At 37.7% G+C, this 24196-nt stretch overlaps 1 protein-coding gene across 1 annotated transcript in view; it reads right to left on the bottom strand.

Moving 5' to 3' along the window:
- LDB3 (LIM domain binding 3) overlaps positions 1-24196 on the bottom strand; it is a 114266-nt gene that overhangs the window by 23797 nt on the left and 66273 nt on the right. The window contains exons 7-10 of the mRNA XM_031053386.2: positions 20110-20279; positions 19107-19143; positions 4540-4575; positions 2269-2475 (exon numbers count right to left, since the gene is read on the bottom strand). Of these exons, the coding sequence (XP_030909246.2) occupies positions 2269-2475; positions 4540-4575; positions 19107-19143; positions 20110-20279 (450 nt within the window). The remainder of the gene's footprint in view (positions 1-2268; positions 2476-4539; positions 4576-19106; positions 19144-20109; positions 20280-24196) is intronic.

The raw sequence follows: 24196 nt of genomic DNA on the forward strand, positions 1-24196 counted from the left end.
CAAGGATCCAAGAAGTTATACTCCTAAGGACCTACAGTGACTGCTTGGTGATTCAGAATTTGTGACACCCCTTGTTCTTCAAGGGACTGTCCCATTTCTCCTGTTCTCCTTTCCTCCACTTTCTTGTATGGTTTAGTAGTCTAAATGATGGTCTTTTATTTCAACTGAGTATTCTACTGTTTGATTAGCTGAAATGGAAGCATGGTTGTTATGCCTATCAATTTCAAAGCTGAATGCAACCCATGACAAAAGCAGAAAAGGAGTTATTTTCTTCCTTATGAGTTTCATCTTCTACTATATACATAACAAGTGAGCTCCTGAAAATACTCATCCTGTTCACAATTCTGCTTTTCAAATCATTACACCAAAAGTTTTGCAACAGTTCTGCAGAAGTTTGCCCATCATGACATGCATCTAAAATTCAGATCAGTTCTTCCACCTTGATGCACCAGCTTTATGATGAAAATTCTCCTGCTTAGCTAATACGGTATCAATTACATAGACTACATAGCAGGGTAGCTGTATATTATACATCACAGCTATGGATCACAGGCAAGTCTGTGACCAAGTTTTAATACTCACATTAAAAGGGTGTTCAGTTAGAATTTAGTACTTACATATCTTTGATTTCACAAACAGGAAACAACTGAAACTATACTGCACATTAAAAACGACCTTAATATATGTCCTGAGAACAAATATAGACTAGGAGTTCACATATTTTGTGCTTATTTTCACTGATGTAAAAGGGAATTTGCTACAGATTTCAAAAGAATAAGGACTTCATACCTTGAACAGAAGAAAACAGTAAAGTTACTTAATCATTGTAACGCTCTCCAAAATGTTAAGTGAAACACATAGTATACAATATGTGGACATGAACCTCTGTAGAAACAGGTTTGAACTAGACAAACACATATAGATGAAATAAATGCAACCAATACTGGAATACCTTATAAAATTTAAAGGAAATAAAACAAATTTTATCTTGCATGCTATTTGTAATGGCTCTTTTATGTCATTAAAATGTTAAGAGACTTGATCACCTTCCTGCGGGGTAAAATATATTCATTAACAGAACAAGGAATTGCAATAAGTATAAATGAAGTAGTTGTAACCATAAAAATCAGAGTGATCTGGTTATAGAAGTTATTTGCAGCTGGTAACTAGTCCTCTCCTCAATTTTATAGAAAGACTGAGACTATCTTGACTGGTTTTAGTTTAATCACTATATATTTTAAATAATTTTATTTAGGTTTTCAAAGAAAATAACATAACTTTTTATCCCCTTAGCTTGCCCCCATTTTAGATTTTCAATCTGGGGTTTTTTAGCCTTTCAGGTGCAGAAGAATTTAGGAACTGATAAATGTAAATGCTATTTTATAAAATAGGTAATTTATTATAATAACCTCATTTTTACATATGTTACAGAAGTCTGTGGCTTTTTCTTAATATAATTATTCTGTACAGTTTTAATTTTTATAGGTTTTTGTATTTTGAGGAAAATGAAAGGAAATGGATCTTCTCAAACATCTCCATATTTGTGGTAACAGATAAACATATAATGCACAATGTGAGTAAGTTAGGTGGATGAAAACAAACACATCTCTCTCCTCAGCTGATTTTCACTCAAGGAACACAGATCAGTAGAGGTTAAGTGAATAATAATGGTTAACAATCATAATGAGAAACCACAGCAACAAATGCACTCAAACATTTTAAAATAATGAGTGCTAATTAACCTGTCTTTCAACAAAGTCCTAAATTCTGAGACTTTCTGTGCAAATACCAATCAAGTGGATTATTAAAGCAGTACTTGGTCTCCTTTATGTAATTCATAAAGTTATTGTGAATACTCCAACAGATCTCTTGTAAAGAATTCAAACTACAGTGAGCAAAAATAAAAATGAATAGGCAAAAATTATTGCTTACTGTGGCATTTGTAGAGTAAACTGTATTTAGAGAAAGACATAGCATGGAAGACCTTTGCATATGAGTACAGGATGTTTATAGAAATACAATAAACTTCATCAGCTACTATTTCTCTGCAGAAGGTGCTTAATGACTGTTGTCTCTATACAGTAGGTGCAATCTTTAGCAGTGCCACTTAAAGCCCACATGAACTAGAAGTTGCTGGAATTTGTAGAACTTCATCATCTGCCTTCTAGGTAATGGACATTTCCATCTGAAGGAGTTAGAGGTTGTTATTACCAAACCACTCCAAAGCTCCAAACCAGGTCAGTTATGCAGTTACACGTCACAGTGTACCTTTGATGACTGGATGAAGTAAGAGGGAATTTCTGGCCAGTAGTAGTGAAACTGACCTCCCTCTGGCTTGTACCCGCTCCAAGCCTCACAGACCCCTTTGAGGCCACTGGCTTAGCATTGTCAGTTTTGGCATCCGTGGTGCATGATTTAGGAGGATGCCAAATACTTGAGGTCACATACTGTGGCGCATGTGCAGTACCTGTAGGCCTGAGTAACAAAGATTACAAGGGGATTTGTAAATGAGGTATTTCTTAGGTAACAGTAGGTATTTGAGGGAGAGACAGAAATCCAGCCCCAGAAGAGGCTGGTGGTTTAATAGAGAAAGGTTTGTTTGATTATTTTTAGTTTTCAGAGATACCTCTGCTTACCGTCCACCATACCAAATACAGCATCATTTTAGAATGCTAATGTCTGGCCCTTTGAGACAGCAGTTTATATGGAGCAAAGCCTTCAGAAAAAAAAATGAAAAACAGAAGTGCTGAACCTCATAATTGAAAAGTTAAGTCTAGATTTAATAATGTCAACTTGAATCCTCTGTCTTCTGTTTCCTGGAAGAAGATTTATATCTTAAATATCCAGTGTCCTCTTAATACCATAGGAGATCACCATGATATTGCAGACAAAGTCATGACAAATACTGACAGTAGGCTGTTGGATCAAGTCCAGAGGAGGGGTATGGAGATGCTCAGAGGGCTGGAGCACTTCTATGAAGACAGGCTGAGAAAATTTGGCTTATTCAGCCTGGAGAAGAGAAGGCTCCGGGGAGACCTTAGAGCAGCTTCCAGTACCTAAGGGGAGCCTAGAAAAAAGCTGGAGAGAGACTTATTACAAGAGCCTGTAGTGGCAGGACAAGGAGGAATGGCTTTAAACTGAAGGAGGGGACATTTAGATTACATACTAGGAAGAAGTTCTTCACTTTGAAGGGTGGGGAGGTGCTGGCACAGGTTGCCCAGAGAAGTTGAACACTGCCATGAATGGAGCAGCCACAAGTCCAGGTTGGATGGGGCTTTGAGCAACCTGGTCTAGTGCAAGGTGTCCTTGCCCATGGCAGGGAGGTTGGAACTAGGTGACCTTTAAGGTTCCTTCCAACCCAAACTATTTTATGATGATTCTATGAGAGGTTTTAAGAATTAAAAAGTACCTTGTGTAAAATCTGGAAACCATATTGATAGGAATATCAAAATATAACGCATAGCAGAGCTATGATGATAATTGTGGTGGAGAAAAGCTATGGCATGACAAACCAGTAGTATGACATGAACACCAGTCATACATCAGAAATTGTTCCTGATAAAATGAAGGAAAAGAAAACAGTATTTCAGTTAAGCAGCTGCATAGTCCTGTAGGTGATTTTGCACAAAAATAATTGCTGGTGGAACTGAACTAACATGTTAGTTGTTTTTTCAGTTTAATTTATATTCAGATGTTATACAGGAATCAAGGGGTTTATTTCATTCTTTCGATATCATTTAAAAATGAAACTAAATTTTCCTACTGTTCCAAGTGCCAGTTGCCATTGCTGGTCATAAGTGATGTTAATGTTTGCACTTGGATTTAACTGTATGCAATCTTTGTTCAAATCTGAGTTGTCCTACAAAACAAACCAAACCAAAACTAAAAAGGTGAGAGTCAACAAGGCAGGAAAGGAGTGCTATAAAATTCTTTCCATGACAAACTAAAAAGAGGCACTTCTTTGCTCCATTAAACAATTGGTCACGTTCACTCGAGAAGTATCTGTGTTTCAGTACTTGTATGTTTTAGTACATGAACTAATAAAAAGAAATGCATTTCTATATGTAATTGCAAAATGTGCTGAGCATGTCTGGGAGAAAGCAACTTTGAAATGCAAGAACTTACTTAGAGACATAATATGTTTTGAACCACATGACCCACTGAGGATCAATACAGATATGCAAGAATCTGATATATAAATGTTAATATACCAAAAGGATAATCTTATGTTTTAAAAACACCTCGAACAATCTAGACAAAGTTTAAAATGGAAATTCTTCTTAGAACTCCATCACAAACTGACAATTACTTGATAAAAGCTTCTTACTTTTTAGGTTTGTAAGTTCTGAGAAACATGATCCCCACCTGCTCCATCTCACAGAGCTTTTTGAAGGAAAAAAATGCCTAACAAACCCACTTAGTTGAAACCTCTACATTCATTGTCTGCTCAAACAGTGTACACACTTCATGTTTTTGAGGTAAGAAAGCAGAGGTAAACTCCAAATAGCAGGTAAGCTAAACACACATATCAAAAGTTACCTGTTTTCTGATGCTGCAGCAACATTTTCCTTGTCTCTGTGAAAGGAGGGGATATAGTATGAATAAAGTAAATGCTATTGCCAGTGGTGGCAAAAAAAAAACAAACCAAAAAAAAACAAAACCAAAACCCAGGGAGAAAGAAGATGGTTTGAGGAGAAATGTTTGGTTGCAAAAAGCATCCTAGAGTGGTTGCTCATAAATATAGTAAGAAACCTCTTCAGCTCTCCAAGCGAAACCCATCAAATATACAAGTTTACTGTATGCTGCTTCTCAGTTACAAACAACTTGGTTTCAGTATTAAAGTAAAAGGAAGGAAAATCAACAGTTACAAATTAGACATTTTATGTGTGTATGTATATAATTTCAGGCATAGTTTTGACTTTAGTAAGTTCCTCCTTAAATGTCAAGAATATTCCAGCAGGACACAGTCTGACACCAACTGCAAGTTTTGTGCAGTCCTCAAGAATCCAACATTTTGAGGTGATAGGCAGTTAAATGGTTAGCAAAGACTCACACAAGAAGCATTATGTTTGGCATCACTTAAACATTCTCCACCCTACCCAATTCAGTGCTAGTTTTCTCAATCTAAGTGAGATTAGAAACAAGTGAAATCATTCCTTCATTGAGGCCAAGAGTAAGTCAGCCCCAATTTCAGTGATAAGAAATCTGGTTGTTATTCTGTAAACACACATACAAGCTCACAAAAATTACTAATCAGTTTAAGTGCAAACAATTGTGTATCTGTAAGAAGTTAAGACATAGGAGTCTAAGGCTAAAGGATTTTAGTCTTTATGAAAATATCCAAGTGTGAAATCCAGTTTAGCAATTGAGATGGTCTCGATATTTAGCAATTTAGTGGGTGGTTGCATCCTTTCCCATTCAAAAGATTGTGCTGGAATTTCAGGATATTTAAAGTTGAAATACGTGAAATAAGAACATTTTTAACTGGGATCTAGGACCACAAAACACAAAGCAAATGAGACCTATTTGTCAAAAGACTTTTCAGAAGGAAGGTTCAATTGGGTAAATTAGGACATGTATTTATTTATATGGATTTGTCGGGCTCAAATTATTCTCTTACATTAACTCTGGAAAGCTATCCTTAATATTTTCCACATTATTAGTAATATTTAACACATTTCTATGTTTATGTATGCACATGTACATATTTATGTACAGTCACATACTATTTCCTTGGCTTAGCTCCCACAAAGTTATAAAAAACAGTCTAGTTTTTATCAGCAAAGGTTTGGGCATATGTGTTCTCTACTAATTTTTAAAACCTCTAACTTAAAAGTAACCCCTAAAATATATGACTTAAAGCTGGAGTTTCAAACCCAGAATTCTGTAGATTTGGAATAACCCTCAGATGTGGCTAAGAATGTTATTATGGTCAGAATGGGAAAACCCGTCCTGAAAGTAAATACACCAATAAGATCAATTGGTGCACCACTCTAAAGCAATGAGAAACCAAACACCATCTTTAAGGTAACCAAGCCATGAGTTCACTTGAACACCAGGCACAGGAAAGCCAGGGTGTAACAAGGCAGAGAAGGATGGATTAGAAACTGTGCAGGTGTGAGGAGGAAGTGTTAGTACACCAAGTACCATAATCATGCAACAATGTCAAAGCACCATCACAGCTTGAAAAAGAATAAAGCCTTGTTTAATTCCAGTGTTACCAAATATTCTATGAGAAATTACAGTCAAGACCAAGTTGAGGGTCAGGCAGAAGCAGTGTTACTATTAATTAGTAACAGCATTACTATTAATCTGATCCAAACATTTCTGCCCCATTAGCTGTGGCTATACTGAAGAATGCAAAAGAAAAGGTCACTTGACTTTGAAGTCAGAATGGCACAAAAACCTTTTCCCTGAGAGTACAAGCATAGGATAACACTGAATGACAATGGCAGGGGGGAGTTGTGACGGTTAAAAAGAGAGTAATAAACATACTTCCACAGAATAAAGCAAAAGAAAAGCAGAGAGTAAAGGGAAAGCTGGGTTCAAAGGTACACAATATTTGTTCATGGTTTTGCTTCCACAAACTACTCCTCTTCCCAGTCAACACGAGTTAATTCCCATTTGGCTAACAGTGAGAAAGGCTCACAATCAGATGTGTCTCTTGTTGGCAACACCTGTATTTTGTGGAACAGACTATTGAATTTCCAGCCTTCACTATCAAAAGTTCTTTAGCTAAAACTAAACGCAGAAGTCGTTTTACTTTTGAGTCAAACACTCTGGGGGAAGGCTCAGTGGCTTTTGGTAGAAGGGCCTTAGTCAATGACTTCTGAGAACAGTGCAGCTCCCACAGATCTTATTAAATATGGGACATATATCTTAAACAAGTTTTATTTATGCAATGTACTGTCTTCCCAGTTACACAGTATATAATTTAATTATTAAATGACAGTACATAATTGAATAATTAAATGTTTCCTTCTCATAAGAATATGCTACATGATAGGGTCTTAAAAAGACAGAGTTAATGAAATTACAAAGAATTGTAATAGTTGGAGTAGTAAAATGTAAAATTTATTTGCAAGCCAGGCTTGTGTGTGTGCACCAGGATCCTAGAGAGAGCCTAAAGAAACTTGGTGGAGCTTGTGCATTCTGTCTACCTTCTTCTTCGAGAATGACAGACCTAGACTTTATCTCTTGAATAGCTCCTCTCTGATCCATTAAAATGCTGTAGACAGAGAATCATTTAATCTGTAATGAAGACCTGATGACATAAGGAACATTAGGCATCCTGAGAGGTCACATGGTCCTTCAACTCTTCTCTTTCAGTACTGAAGCAATAAGGCTGCATGGAGACCTCATAGCAGCCTTCCAGTATCTGAAGGGGGCCTACAGGGATGCTGGGGAGGGACTGTTCGTTAGGGACTGTAGTGATAGGATAAGGGGTAACAGGTTGAAACGTAAACAGCAGAGGTTTAGATTGGATATAAGGAAGAAATTCTTTACTGTAAGGGTGGTGAGGCACTGGAATGGGTTGCCCAGAGAGGCTGTGAATGCTCCATCCCTGGCGGTGTTCAAGGCCAGGTTGGATGAAGCCTTGGGTGATATGGTTTAGTGTGAGGTGTCCCTGCCCATGGCTGGGGGGTTGGAACTGGATGATCCTAAGGTCCTTTCCAACCCTAACTATTCTATGATTCTATGACTTGTTCCTCCATATTCTCATGGAGAGAGAATTTCTTTTTCTCAGTGCACAAATGAGGAACTGAAACTTACTAGAATTGCTCATGGTCAAAGAGAAGGTCCCTAGCAGGGCAAAGAACTGAAAGAACTCCTGAATCCCAGCTGAGTATTTAAATCATCAGTTCACCCTCTTTAATAAGTGATTATGGATTTTTAAATAAATATTACTGTTCAGTTGATCAGTATTTTCCTGTATTGATCATCCAATAGTATTCTATAGAACCGTACCAACACATACTTGCTTTTTTTCAAAGAAGAAATAGTTATCAAGACTTAGACATTATTAATGCCTATATCTACTGAAATTTAAAAAAACCCCGGTTTTCTAGTAGTATATTGTGGATTTGCAGGACTTGTCCTCATTACAACAGCTTTCCTACAAACAGGTACTTATATTTATATAAACATGTTTGCCCACAAATAAGATTTCCTTTTGAGAAGTAGAAGTCACAAAATACTATAAAAAGAATTCTTATAGGGTGGCTGGGAGTAAAGTTATGTGAAAGCTGTTTCATAACTACCTTCCAAACATTTTTGTCTCAAAGGTACAAGATACTGACACTGCTGGAAGATGGACACTGAGATAGATTAACTGCTGTTTTGATCCAGTGAGGCTATTTCTACCATTCTATGGTCAGATGAATATAAAGCTATTAAGACTGCTTGTCTTTTTCTTTCCTCCCTCTAAGCTATATTTTTGTTATCTTAACAAAGACATCACAAGACACACAAAGATATCACAGGCAGTTAACTGGAGAGGAAAGAAGACAACTATCATGCTGGTCTAGCGAAAACTTGAGCTTGGAATCAGAAAAAAGAGGTAGAAGAGCTAATCTCTCTTTTTCAGCCACTGTAGTTGAGAATGTGAGCAGCCCACACCAAAACAATTGCAACATATCCTACCAGTATGCCTCCACCCAAAATGGGGAAATACATTTCTCCCAGAAGGCAGCCAGGTTTGTGCAGACAGTGTCCCATAATAGGAAAAGTATTATCATATATTCAGGGGGAGAAAAAACAACCAACAACTTACTTTCTACAAGTAGTATTGAACTCAGTCAAAGCATCTCACTAAAATCAAAGCAAATGCCTCCTCTGGAAGCATTTTAGTGGCATCTACTGGTATGCTGTTTTATTTAACTGTTTAATAATAAATGCATAAATGCACCTGGAAACATGGCAGCATCAGTGTTGGAGAAAGTTTACTTTTCCAAGATTTACACTGTGATATTTGGTATGCAAGCGTATGTTCTCCAATTTATCGTATTGGTAAACACATCACTTTGATAAGATCAAAGACTGCAAAAGGTGGAGCAATTGAGCTGGGATATGTTTCAGATCAATATTCCCTATCTTGGCCTTAAATGTGCAATTCAACTTATCTGGATGGTTCCCTCTAACTTTTGATAAGCCCACTGTAAAAGCAAAGGTATCTGCCACCAGGCACCTGAATGCAGGATCGGGACTTCGTATTTGTGACCATTATAGACAAACCTAATGCATAACACGTGTAGGTATTGTACACAAGGAAGTTATTCCCCTTTCACTGAAGTGACTTCCCCTTTCTCATCAGGACTTCACTTTTCTCTAGGGAAGCTAAGAGAGAACAAGAGCCCATCAATCTCATTTTCAGCCGGTAGTTTTTAGAGCTACTTTTTAATCTGTGCACATCAATAAGAAAATTCATACTTCCTCTACATGGTATTATCCTAAGTTTGAAGCTGCATCTGAAATACAGTAATATGTATTTTCTATTCAGTTCCTGAACCAAGGTAAGTGATACAAATTAGAGCAGTTGTCATTCCTTCAGAACATGGACTACATTTAATTTCTGAAATTCTCTTAAGTATATTCTTACCTTCCCTCTCTCATTTGTTATCATATAACATCCTGGTTCAGCTACAACAAATGGATAAGTGGAAATGAACTATTAGGAAGCTATTAGTATTTAGGGTAATTTTACTGACATTAATGCAATTTAGAAGCAGAGTAAAAGGAAGCTGTGCCAGAGCTATGCTATTTGCCAGTTCCCCAGCTCATCCTAAACAAATCTCTGTGAGCCAGTCTGACGATCCACAGACCACAGCTGAGTACCTCTGGGTTACACACACCTGCTGAAAAGCCTGCTACATGCAAGAACTGCTATTTCCTTGTTAGACTGAAGGCAGTGCAAGGGAGTAGTCGGAGAGAAAGATGACATTATGCACTGGTATCTTAGTTAGCCATCTACATTAGAGGAAGGATACATATCAGAATCTTAAAGGTTACACAATAGGAATAAAAGTGAAGTTAATTTTTGCCCATGCAAAAGCTCAGTGGTAGACAGAAACATGCAGAAAACTGAGATGGTAAAGACAAAATGTTAAATATAGGTCAGTACGCTCAACCCATCCTCCTCCTCCCTGCCCACCCAATCGAATCTGAAGCTTTAACAAGCTTTGTTAGCTTATGCACTACTTTCTCTATAAACTATTTTGAGAAAACCTTCATGGTATTTGCTGATTTCATTTGGAGGCCTCACTCTTAAAGTTAAGAGAGTTCATTTGAGTGGATATACCATGTCTTATGGTCACCACCTTTGATCAGTTGGTTCTAAAGTGAACTGGCTTGAAAACAAGGAATTTATGATCTCTAAATTAATTTTCCCCACAGAACTTCAAGGAGTATTTTGGGGAAGAAAGGCATTATAGTTGATCAGTTTTCCCTTCTGGTTTCACTCAGAATTCACAGAGACAATTGTTTCACTATAACTGTGTTTTTCTCACTCTCTGGGTGCTAGAAGGTAAGTGAAGATCAGAATGTAGTGAACTGATGTGCTTATTATTATTTACTGCAACTACGTTCCTTAAATGAGAAAGCTACCTATACAAGTCTTCATTATTTCTGAGACTGCTGTGGAAAAATAAGGCAACTCTTTCAAAAGGATTCTGGAGATCTGATTAGCATATAGATAGGAAGTTTTTGGCAATTGGGCAAGTCAGCAATGCTCATCATTGGAAATGAAGTTTTGTGTACATTTCAGAAAGCTGTTGGTCAAAGGCTTATAGAAGAAATTAATTATCTGGTACTACCACATACCATACCAAAATTCTAGGTTTTTAACTTTGCAAACTAAACTTCATGCAAGTATCCATGTATTTTCTTATATGTGGAATGACAGTTCTGGTCACTGAACAGTGACACTGCTAAAGAAGCTACAAAATCAACCCAGTCCCTGCAGAACCCGAGTGCACAAGTGAAAAAAGGTGTCATTTCTCCTGCTCCTGAAGAAGGCTTCAGGCAGCAAGAGCTGGACTTTCCATAGGCAATAAAGTAGTCCCTAAAATACGTGTTCCTTGATCCTGAAGATATACTCCACATAGTTGTGCATAATGAAAGCAAAACTGCAATGAAGAGAAAGTGACCTCTGCATTTGTTACATAGCAAAAACTTACTCTCCTTCCCATGCAGGCACAGGCATGACAAGAAGGAAGCAAGGGAAGGAGCCACCACAGAACCTTTCTGCTTTTGTATTTTTATCATGCACAAAAGGAAGAGAGGTCAAGTTCTCATGCCTGCTTTCCTGAAGTCACACTCGAGCCATGTCCCATCAGCACACACTGCATGCACTCAGTATTCTTGCGCACACTAAGCACAATTGTTGGTGAGGAGAAGCTGATTTGAGTAGAATACAAGGCAGCAGTATTCAGTAAACAGGTTAGTTTGTACCAAACGCTTTTATATCACAGCAGAAAATGAGCATTTCCCTGTGTCATAACCAGACAAGCAGATTTACCTGGAAGGTCTTTTGGTTTTGATTTCCTACTGGCATCAGCTTTGCTGTATCTTCATTAAATGCTTATAACACTATGTTTTACTGGCAATATTGGGAAGGGCAGGGGATTAATATCACTATCCACATCCTGCATTTTGCTTTAATTTTGTCATGGAGACTATTTAGAAGATAGTATTTGTCACCAACCATTGTCCTCTGCTCAGCAGAACAGTCATGGTTCAAATTATATTCAGCATGGCAGATACACCTGCCTAACATCAGTGCTATTTCAAAGGATTACATGACTCATCAAGTCTTCAATCAGGAACCTATTTCAAGCCTCACCATCATTAACTGAGAATATTTTTCCTAGGCAAAGCAGCAAATGGTCAAGAAACACTGCAAGATGGGGTTGGTTAATCAGAAGCAACACAGAGTGAGATAAGCCTAGACATATTGAGAATAGGACATAATGAGGCCACACTTGGCCTTTTGCTGGAATGAAGCTAGTGGTTTCTTTAAGCTGTTCGGGATTTCATATCAGGCCTATGTCTGTTACAGTCTCTAGCAATGAGATGTTGTAGAATGAGGAATCCAGCCCAATTTCTCCACCTTACAGAAAAAGCCTGCCCCCTACTCAGGAGGGGAAAAACAAGACCTCTTAATAGTATCAAGAAAGACCTATAATGTTCATTTACTGGGTTTGAAGATCACCATCCCAACAAAGAGGCAGATTTTTGAGGAGTTAGGGAATTACTAAAACATAAACAAGAAACTGGATAGAAAAATTTGCCTGACAGTTTAATTAACAAAGCCCATCCCTTGGGAGGTTTCTTGAGAGGGACTGTACTAAGCAGTACAAACATACTGTGGTAAACAACCTTGCCTTAGGGATTGGTAACAGCACCTTCACAAAAGGTCTTTATCATTGCAAAAGTTCCTAATGTTACCAGATATTGGAAGATTTTTTTCCAATTGTTTTTTTCTCTTTAATTACATAAATAACTGAAATTTTACAAGCTTGGAACATGTTTCGATCCTGGTTTTTGTGTACTCCCGAAAACAGGATTACAACTATTTCCCTATCTGATTACATGGTTTATATGTACTCAGTTTTTCTGATTAAAGTTATCTGAAGCAGAGCTAAGGGGGAGGGTTCCTTAACTACATCTCCATTAATTTCGTATCTGATCAAACTATGCTTTTTTGATTACTCAAAAATACCTTTAAAAATAACATTAAGTGTAAACATTGATATAATCTAGACATTTTCTTCTCCATTATAATACATGCACTAGGACTATTTGAAACAAATAGTGTCTGTACTATGTTCATAAAACATTAAAGTTTACAATTCCTATTCATGTGAAAATACTATTAATACTTATTCAGAAAAACATTACATTTGATTGAAAATTAGAACTGGAAGATTTTTCCTTAGGTACATTTGATGCTTATGAAAAAAAATTATTGAGATGTTAAATTCAATCAGAATTTCCCATATATAAGTAAAATCCAGCCACTCTGAATCAAAGTTTGATGGTAGCAACGTTCAGGAAAAGTTAAAGTTGCTCTTATTTCATGCAGTTCTGCTGACTTTCCGCAGGCACTACTAAAATGGTGTGATCAGAATCTGTGTCCCCATAAGGAGAATACAAATCGATGTTGTGCACTAAATGGCATGCTTACAGAACTGCTATGGTAATTACCCAAGAAAAGTGAAAGGCATTTTAAAAAGAAATAGTGCTCATTTACTCTTAAATAATAGTCAAAAAATATTATTTTTGTTTTGATGGCTAGATCTTTTTTCTTTAAACACTCCATTATTTTGTTGGTTCATACAAAATTCCCCTTGAACTGTAGCTTTTTCTTCCTCCACATAAAGCAGGGGAAAAAAAAGGGAGTTGGAGTGAACTTTGCTCTTGTATAGACTGCTGATGTGAATTCCAGATGTTTGGAAGCAGCAAAAAGTACAACAGATTCAATCTAATCTCAGGCACTTATCTCTTTGATCAGAATCCCTGCTACCAGATAAAGGTACCTAATTTGCAGTTTACAGAAGTTAATGGGAAAATAAAATATTGAGGGCTGTAAGCAGGGCTGCAACGGGGTCAGCCTTTCATTGCACAAAACAGTGTTTTATCACCAGAAACTTTTGCTTCAGTCAGTGCTGAGGACTCCTAATGCAGATCCTTCAGGGCTAACATCAAGTGTTTCTGTGGAAACCACAACCAGTTTGAGTTGCATTTTTTGTTTCATTTAGTGGTCAGAGCATAAACTTGAAAGGGACTGACACTGCTCTTGGTGTACTTCAATGAGAAAACAGGAAAACCTGGGGGCCTTTGGTACAGGTTCACCATATCTTTTCTGACACAGCTTAAAAGCAAAGTGTGATAATGTTGAAACAAAGAGAACCGGTTCTAAGCACCAGCAATGTCTCTGCTGCCTTCACCATGGGCACAAATAAATAATCATTGCCAGAGAATTAGTACTATTCAAATGGAAATGCTAAATGATATCATCAATAGGTTGTCATCTAACATGTATTAACTATGCTTTGTTCTCATTCACATCTAATACAACATTTGTTCATGTCTGTTGCTGTTCTTTCAACTGCTCTGACAGGTTTATTCTAATTCAGATAACCCAAAAGTCAGTAATAATTATAGGTAATAGGAGAAAGCTTTTTGACCGAATTTTCTATTGAAAGAAGAACTTTCCCTTCCACAATAATCAGCTGAAGTAGTTATTGTTGTGAAACAGAATAAAGTACTCTGTAAAACAGGCACATAATTATTTTAGTTTTAAAACCTTTTATTTCAGATAAAGCATGCTGCTATATACAGAAGAAAGATGTGGGTCAAAGAGTGATACAGAATGGGCAACATAATCCTTTAAACCTTACATATTCCTTAAAACTTGTGGATGCTTTTACAAACTTGAGTGCACCAGTAGAACTATATATTCTTCTCACTCCTAAATCACCTCTAGTAAAATATCATTTCCTCACAGATCCTGAGCAACCACAGCTCTCTCTAGCATTAATATAATGACAAACTGAGGTTTCCAACAGAAAACTTGCAGCAATGGTTTCAGCAAATGACTTCTACCAGTATAATATATTGAAGAAATATCACTTCATGTTGCTAATATCTTATTTCAAACAGCATCATTCAACTATGCAGACAAAGTATGTTGTAAATTTAGCAAAGTCTAGGCCAGACTCGGTTAGTTCTCGTCTTTCTTCCTCCTACTTAATTATCTTTACAGCAGTAAAACTCAGTAATCTCTCATTACTCTTCCTCCTAACAAAATACTGTCAATAATTCTAGAAGAAAATGGGAAGGAAGTTAAAGTCAAGAGAGTACAACAGGGATGTTCTCCTGTCTACTGAAGTTACATTTTATATAGTAAAGGACAAAAGCTAATCTACTTTATAATGAAGAACATGAACCAGGTTGCATCATTAGTTTCATTTCTGGTGACAGCGAATGGGTAACAGGCTAACAATAGGTATCTACAGAAGACAGGCACGCAGAAGAAGAAAGGCCCTAGCAGTAAGTATTTCCTCTGTGTGTGACACTCTTAGGCTCTAACTCAGGACAGCGGTTAGTTTTCTACTGCATTCTCTGTCTCATGTATTTGGCTGCTAAACGTGGGCTTTTAGCTTTTAACATTAAGGATTTGCGCGGACAGGCCGTGATGCCAGTTGCGCAATTTGGCAAAGCGTGGGCTGTTACGTTCCGTTTCAAACCTTTCCCTGTGGCATGGAGAAAGGGAGAGAGAGAAAGACAGAGAGAGAGACACACACAGAGAAGAAAGAAAGGAGGGAGAAAGAAAGGGGTTAGGGACCATGGCTACCACTCCCCTGCCTTATAACTAGGGCAATAGCAATTTATTTGGATTTTTTCTTTGGCTTTCAAATCAGTGCAAGGAAAACTGCAGGATCCGGTTTGGAACATGCACAAGAGGTTCTGCAGTTGTTCATTTCTGAGAAGTAACTTGATGCAACTTCATATTCTTTGACTTGTGCTTGGTAATACAGGGCTGCTTTTGCTAGAAATGCAGTATAATCCCATTGTTTCCCTGCCAGCAGATTCTCTCAGTTTTTTTCCTCTCTCCCCCCAGCTGAGCAGTCAGTGAAAGTTAACTCCATACAAGAGCAAAACGAATACAGATATTTTCCATTCTGTAATACCTAGGGCAGCCTATATATATATATCCTGCTGTCCTTCCTGGAAGGAGCACCAGCCACCAGTTCAGCAATACTTTTCTCAGTATAATGCAAGTGAGTACATACGCAAGTCTTCACATTTGCGTATTTCTGGTCATTTGTGTCAAAAAGCATAATAACACAGGATTTTCAAAGCATAGTCCTGTGAAGCACTGGCCTCCTCCCACCAGTACCCCTAGCTACTTCTGCTTGCAAGCTGGGGTGCTCGAGCAGGTTATAAGCAGTATTCAGCACCTCTCAAGGTTTTATCTTTTCTAGATGTTCTATAGTCTAAATTCAGGTTTGGTTTTGGTTTTTAACAGAAACAGGAAGAGGAGGCTGTAGGATGCAAGCACAGCCAAGAAGTACATCAAACAGAATGGAAAATAAGCTAATAAACTGCCCTGGTTATTTGCAAAAGGTCATTGATTCACTGCAAACAAGGTAATTTTCCTCCCATTATTTACACTCAAAACACAAGACAATTGTGTTAATGCAGCAGAACTTAAGAGTGAAACCAGCCAAACAGAAATGAACAGACTGGGCTGCTTTTACTCCTCAGGCTGAAGAAAGCGCAAAACAATACACAGAGTAAACACCAACACATTCACTGGTATTTCTAAATTCTTTGTTCCTAATAGCATAGTGCCATGCAAGTAAGCTCCTGAAGGAGTCCTGGTGTATGGCTTCTCAAGCCATCTTTCATGCTTTTAAGAAACTCAAAGATAGTAAGTATTCCTAGCTGAAATGCTGAAGCTTTATGATGGCATTTTTGTAAGTTACACTGGAGCATATTAGCTACAGTGAGTCTTGGGGAAATGTAAGAATTCCCTCTCTGCTTTAAAGACATACCCCTCCAATCATGGAAAAGGTATTCAGAAGCATCTGTTTCACTTGAAATGGATACCATCTTTCTGGAAGATATTCCATAACAATCATCACAACAGCAATGGAAAGGTTTCATAGCAAGTTATAATCTTGCACGTGCCTTCAGAATAGCAGTAGCATGAGCAAAGGAGAATCATGCAGTGCACTCGTTAACTGAAAGGAATATTCTGCCACCTGAAAACTCCTGAGCTTTATAGGTTCTGTTCAGAGCATACATTGTGAAGTTAGAAGCAGCAATCCAGAAATGACTGTGTGTGTGTAAAACACTTCCACCAAAACTCAGCTGTATGGGGTTTTCTCTTACTTCCCCTCCAATCATCCCCTCAATCCCCCCATTTCATGCAGTTTGTGCTGATTACACTGAAGAGCTGACACAGAGAGACAACGGAAAGCACCAGAGGGAAATCACTCACAGCATGCCCAGAGACCAGAAATTCCTACCCTGTGAAATCTCTGTCAGCTTCAGTTTTGGAATATGAAGGATTTCTCCAGAATGCCAGCACAGCATAGGATTAATTCATGCTGAATCTAGCAAGACTCAGGTTCCACAGTTCCATGGAAACCTGCTTTTGGGAGCCCAGGAAACCTTCCAGGTGATCCCAAACTGTGGGCAGGGAGGAAGGCATCACTGTACAGGCTGCCTAGAGTAGATACCAAAGATGAGTTTCTACTCCATTTTGTACTGGAAGAGGGGAGTTAAAATACAGACTCTATGCATCTGACACAGATACTTCTATCCTTTACAGAATCAAAAGTGCCAGGGGCCTTGCAAAAAGATTAAACAGAAGGGGGGTCCAGTATGCCCAACAGAGCGGTATGGGATAGATGCATGCATAACCAGGACTGTTGCTACGAGATCTGCAGTGGAGGATGTGCAATGTTTGAGGCATGAGGCCAAGACGGGCAAGCACTATCAGGTCGGAAGGAGACCCCATTTCATTCCTTTCACCAGAGTCATGCAATCTGCACTGTATAACTACCTAGTATATATTCCCTTCTGTTTCTACTACCAGTTAATGCCCTTGAATCTCTTTGGGTAATGCAGCTGTGTTTAGCTATAACCATAACTGTTCTTGTTAAAAAAGGATAACACAGTGATACCTCAAGACTGCAGAAATAGATGTGAAGCACAGTAGATATAGTCATGTACTTTCAGTCACACTGAACAGAACGTGCAATTTACACATGTTGATGTGTTACTAGAAAATTCTTTTCAACGTATCTGATACCATGTTAAGTTCCAGTATCTATTATTTTCCAAAGCCACAGACTACAGCTAGAAAGATTATGTCTCTAAAACAACAGACTACTCCCAGACAAATATAGGGTCTGTTAAATTCAGCACAATGCTTCAAATCCCATCATAAGGATTTGGATTTACACTATTACATCAAAACAGATAATGCACAATATATTTAATCAGAATTAAGCCTGCATATTCGAGAGAAGAAATAAATCCCTTAGGGATGTAATACCAAGCCTGATGTTCAGGCACCTAGCCATGAATTTCAGTGAACTGCAATGGGAGGTTTATAGCAAACATAAACTGAAAGTATACTTGTATTTTCACAGGGAAAGATGACAGACATCTTTCTCACTGATTCAACATTTGTAACTTGCACAGAGATCAAAAGCTCAGAACCTTTACAGAAACCACATGGCTATTCAAAAAAGAATTAGAAAAAGGAATAAGTGGATTGAGTATCAAAACCATCACAGACCCAGCCAGCAGCTCAGAGCACCTAGTGTGATACAGGGATTTGAAGTATGGAAATAGAAAACCAGGCTTGCATGCAGGATGCTCCCATTCAACTTCAGTTTTGAAGCTCAACAAAAAACTCTGTAATAAATCTATATCTATTTCCTGGCAGTGCAAGACAACATAAGATGATAAATCTTTAATTCCTTACTATGCCCCTGAATATATCCACTTTTTCAGTGTTCTGGGTAGATCATATGAAGCAAATATATCTACCCACTAGCAAAAGCAGTCCTGTGCTTCCATAGTCTACAAATCTGTTTGTATTTATTCCAAGCAAGACATAAGCAAGTGATTCTGGATACAGATGGAAACAATTCATTTACAGTATCTTTTCAGGAGAATAAAATGTCACTCACAGGGTCATCCAAATAAATTGCTCGCAAATTTCAGTGCTATCACAACATTATATATTGTCATCCAGTTACACAATCAAGTAGTTACACAAGGCTTGGTCTTAGGAACTATTGCATTCACAGACCCAGTAAAGTATGCAAAAGTTGCATGTGCAGAGAGTGTTCAGGTTTGGACACACACTTTAGGAATTTTGCACTGTCTTTCCTAGAAACGTGCTCATTTGTTATCCTTTTCATTCAAATGCCTCTCAGTAACAGCACTTTTAGTGATTTAAGTAAAGTATTAGAATGTCTGAAGACAAAAATATACTAATGCATGTTCATATTAATGCTGGTTTAAAACATTTTTGGTTATCAGTAAGTAGAAAACCGTATTTTTCACAAGGAGCTGCCTACCTTGACCTCCTCAGGGCTTCTTCATCTGGATCTTGCACTGCAGGCAAAAAAATGCTTTAGTTAAGAAAGGAAAGAAAAAAGGAAGGAATTTGCTTTCTGATGAAATTTTCAAGTTCTTTAGAAGCATATCTAAAGATACATTCATGCTGACTTCACAGCAGCGGATTTTGTAAGAACAGCATGAAGAGGAGCAAGCCCCTACAGCTGGGAAAGACATTAGTAGGAAAGTGACTGTTGCAAGTACTTCCTCATTCATTTATAAGCAATGTTTCACAGCTGTAGACAATGATCCTACAGAGAGCCACCTGTTCTGCAGGGAAGTGTGAGAAGAAACAGCAGATTTCATTTAATGAGAAAATACTAAGTATTTCCCCCTGGTGGGGGAAAAGTTCCTGAACTTCCTTCTGTCTAGATCAGAAACAAGCTCTGAGGTTAGTATCAAGCAGTCAGAAAAGCACTTCCATAAGCACAAGGAACAAAGTTCAAGCTCCCAGGACATTCACAGCAGTTCTGGGTTCAGATAACAGGGCTGATATAGCCATAGGTTCACCACAAGTAGTGATCCATGATTTTTTTTGACCTCTGGGTGTCACTCCTATAAGACTGTGACAAGAGACATAAGTTGTTCATCTTTTTCTCTAATGAATGGACAGTTTTGTATGTCTAAGCTGCTGGAAAATGAAAGATTATGCTGCAGAGATATGATTTGCAGCTAAGAAGAACTATGGGGTCCCAAATGCTCTTTTACTGTAGAGTCTGTCATATTTCCATGGTGAGATCCACAGCAGATCAAAGATTTTTCTTCGTAATGCATAAGGCTGAACATTTTGATTACACAGTTCCCTCCAGTTACACCCAGGGTTCTCTGATCTTAGCCCTCACTGACAATGACTACACACTGGATGTGAGTCTTCCTTGAGTATCAGTTGCTAATACTGACCTAAGAAAATGAAAACATGAGTCTAAAATCAGGATGAGGGGGATGTTTTGTTATTCCACTTACTGTACTCAGTTCCAGTCATCTGGGCAAGGATGCGAAAAGACTTGGACTGCAGATTGGCAGAACGGCGACTCCAGTCTTCACTTTCATCTTCAGGCTTGTTCTGAGTTTTAAGCACAGCCTGATACACCGGAGAGGCACTGTCTACATGCGGGTCTTTAAGAGGAAGGGTACTGCAATTCAGAAAGTGAAACATTGTGAAATAGCACATGGTAGCTGTCTTTCCAACCCCTCTCTGGTCTTAGCTCCTCATCCAGCATAACAGCAATCTAAAACATGGCTTTGAAAATACCATTTTTCAGAAACACCCCACAGAGATAAATTTTATGTGAATGAAGAATATTGTGGCTCATTCTGTCTTTGAAATGGCCTGTTATCATTCAAATCTGCATATTCAAACCAGTGTGAAAATGCTTGGAAATGTCTGTTCATGATTCCTCAGCCAATGCAGCCACCACTTCACAGTGGTTAAAATAATGGGTGGTGGCAAATGAGAGTATGCCAGGCAAAACCATTATTCCTCTGAGCATTCTTGTCCCATATTATTTCTTATAAAAACAGCTTCGTGTTGATACTGTTTTATGTCTTATTATAGTTTGGGGCAGTGTCTTTTAAGGATGCAATTAGAAATAAAAACTATATCTCATTATAAAAATAATGTGATAGGCTTTTATAAATTTCTCTAGAGATTATTATTCTTTCCAAACTCTGAGTTAAACTCCCAGCTGCCATAACTCTGGATTCATTGTCTACTAAACATGTGAAGCATAAGAAGTCTATACTTGTACTCCACTTGCATACATATTTTGTATCTGAAATCTTTAACAGCAGAATGTATCTCAGAGTCTTATGACATCTCTGCAGTATGAACCTGCAAAGTGATATATCCAGGACGAAAATCCCAGTTTTGCACACCTAAAGTCAAAGCTGCCAAGCTCTGTAGCACAAGTGTCCCAACATCTCTTTGATTTAAGATGCAAGATAGTAACAGACTTAGTAACTTAACAGCTTTTGTTTTTCCCTGTGAAAATAACTTCTGCATAGCATACAATTAAAATTAACAGAGCTGCAGAAATATATGCTGAGGGGATGATGTGTGCTTGGCATAACCTGGCTCTATGACTTCTGTAAACAGAAGATCTCTTTTTCAAGCATGTGATTTATGGTAACAGCTTTAATATGCTATTCCATACAGAGCTTTGCAAGCAGCATGCTCAACTTCATCAAAACTGTGAAATGGCTTAAAAGTTAAGGGCCATTTGTTCCAGCTAAGTCACTGCCATAAAATTCCAGCAGTTACCTGCTATAAAAGTTGCTTTCTTGTTAACTCAGTGTTCTCTAAGTTACCATTCTACAGAGAAAATCTACAGAGAAGCTGGGTTTGAAAGCCTGAGAGGAATTATGAACAAGCCAAGAAGCACGTCTGATGTCCTACATACACCAATTACTGTCATAAAAAGCTATTACCAGGTTGTGCTGTAAATATCAGTATTTCCAGCTGACACACTCCTCTTCTTCAGCACTGTGTAATATATGCTCTTTCAATTGATTTGCACCTAACAATAGTGCAGGATGTGTTCTTTGAGTAAGACTGGAAGGGGCTCTGGGACATGATGTGCACTTATACACATATGCTACGGGATTTTTTTCCTTAGAGGAATATTTATACTCCTCATAACCCCTGGGTAGATGCAAACTTCTCACTTCCTTGAGGATCCACCAGGGTACAAAACCCAGTTATTTTTCTTTTATTTGTTTCGCCACAATCGCTTATGTGATGGAGCATAGCTTAAAAAAAGCCTGACCCTTGACTTTAAACTCTGCCACAGAACATAAAAGTTACATAAAGAAGTCCCTCAGCATGGAGGCACTTCAGGCCTATGTCTTGGTACTGGCTAAAAGCAGACAGCACCTGGCCCTGTAATACTGTCACAGGCAGTTGCCTGACTGTGGCCAACAGTTAACTTTGAATCCCCATACTTACTTTTTAACCCCACTGAAGTTTAAAACCCTGCTGTGATAGCAAAGTTCACAGCTGCAGACTGTTGTAGGGTGCAAAATAAACCACTAGATAGATAGCACTACCAATTTCAACCATAGACTACTGTGGCAACAGCAGTGTGCAAGTCATGCACAGTTCTAAGTCCTGTGTTTAAATCCTCTAGCTGAAATGCTTTGTTCTTCTATTATGAAATATTATCTTCTATAGTATACAAAAAAGCAGTGTAAAGATGTATGCATAGATAATGTCATTAGCTCAAAGGTAGTTAAAAACGCTAAAGGTTGGACCACAAATTTCACAGTAGCAATGTGTGGCATTAATATGACATTAATATCCTTTGGCAGATGATTAAGGCAGGAAATGGAGCTTGGTGAATTAACCTTCCCTAGCAGAGTGAAACATGCTCATATAAATTGAACTAAATACATTGGAATATTTCCAACTCTGTCTTTAATGCAACAGGCCTTTTTCATTTTTTAAAATCATAATTATATTGTAGATGAGTAACTAGGATATATAAGCCACTCAGCATGGAAGTGTAAAATAGAGCGCACTGTTGATTACGAGCATTTAATAAACCTAAATGTGACAGATCATTCTTACAGACAGCATATAGATGCACATAACCATGTTAATACCTCTGTTATATCTCTTCTTAATTTAATATTTTTCCATCTGGGTGTGTATGTGCAGAAATACCATGCATCTTTAAGCATATTACTTTAAATTGATGTTATTGAAAAACTCTTACAGCTTTTGAGGACTTTCCTTATTATAAGCTATTTTAGTAGGTTTTAATAGAAAACTGTCCCCTTTTTTCACATCATCATACAAGTCACACACTAATAACATTAAAACAAGCTTTAAAGATAGTCAAACCTCTTTGAATAAGTAGCAATGTGATTTTTTTCCTTGCAATTCATTATAAACTAAGGCTTACCATGTGAATCAATCCCTGGAGTCATTATTCAGATTAATGTACATAAGTAGAAATTTAGGAACACTGTAGTGTTCTACCCCTAGTGTAGACATTTGATAAAATATTGTGACTTCAGATATTAGACTGATTCCAGTCTAAATTAAATTAACCCAACAAACAAACAGTTCATTTAGACTGGTAAACTATCTGACCAAGTTGACTTATTGTAGAGGATACATTTTGTGCAATCACATTATTGATCCTGCTACTAGAACTGTTAGATCTTAATCCTGACAAAGTTATTGGATTATGCATACTTATATGACTTTTGAATTTGGCTAAAACTGCATAACAGAATTTAGAAGAGGTTTGACAGAAATGTACTTGAAATGTACTGACCACATAGTTATACTGCAACTCTTGGCTCTTGGTATAGCAAAATCAATTAAAACAAAGCAACATAGAGGAGAAAAGATATAAAGTCAGGGCATTCTATTTTTTCTATTTTTAAGTTCCAGCATGAGGTCTGAATAACTGCAGTAGAAATAATTTATGTGCTTTCCTTTGTGTTTTCGATTTCCATGGGTTATATTTCTAAGTGACATGAACCTGATTCTGATCTCACTGACTTAAGTGAAAACATCACCAATTTCAAATGGTCAAGCTAGAAAATGAATTCTTATCCTAAGCCTGTCTCTTCATCACTGATAAAAGTAGTAAGCAACATTTCCAGCTATTGTCTGCCACAAAGAACAGAAGCCCTCTAGATCTGCAGTCTGAACATGCTTACCATCACCCTGTGGCTTCAGGGCTTATCTCTAATGTAAAATGAAAAGCCCAAAGAAGAGCAATTAAATGCTGAGACCAAATGATAGGCAGTGAATTAAGACAAACTGAAGCAGTACACAATGGTCTACTTTTATATGACAGTCTTCTCAGACAAATACATCTGCATAAGCATAATCAGTAAGACTATCAACTAAGCAAACTAAAGAACATCCTTGGTTTCCACAGCAAATTAAAGTTCAGAATATCACAAAGGTCAAAGCAACACCTTAAGGAAATGAGTTACAGATTTAATTAAAAGCTTATCAGTCAATGGGTAGGCCATTGTATCAGCACAGAAGACCTTGTCTTTATATCTAGACCAAAAATTCTGTGTTAATGGT

Source organism: Melopsittacus undulatus, chromosome 4, assembly GCF_012275295.1.
Source record: "Melopsittacus undulatus isolate bMelUnd1 chromosome 4, bMelUnd1.mat.Z, whole genome shotgun sequence".
Lineage (NCBI taxonomy): Eukaryota > Metazoa > Chordata > Aves > Psittaciformes > Psittaculidae > Melopsittacus > Melopsittacus undulatus.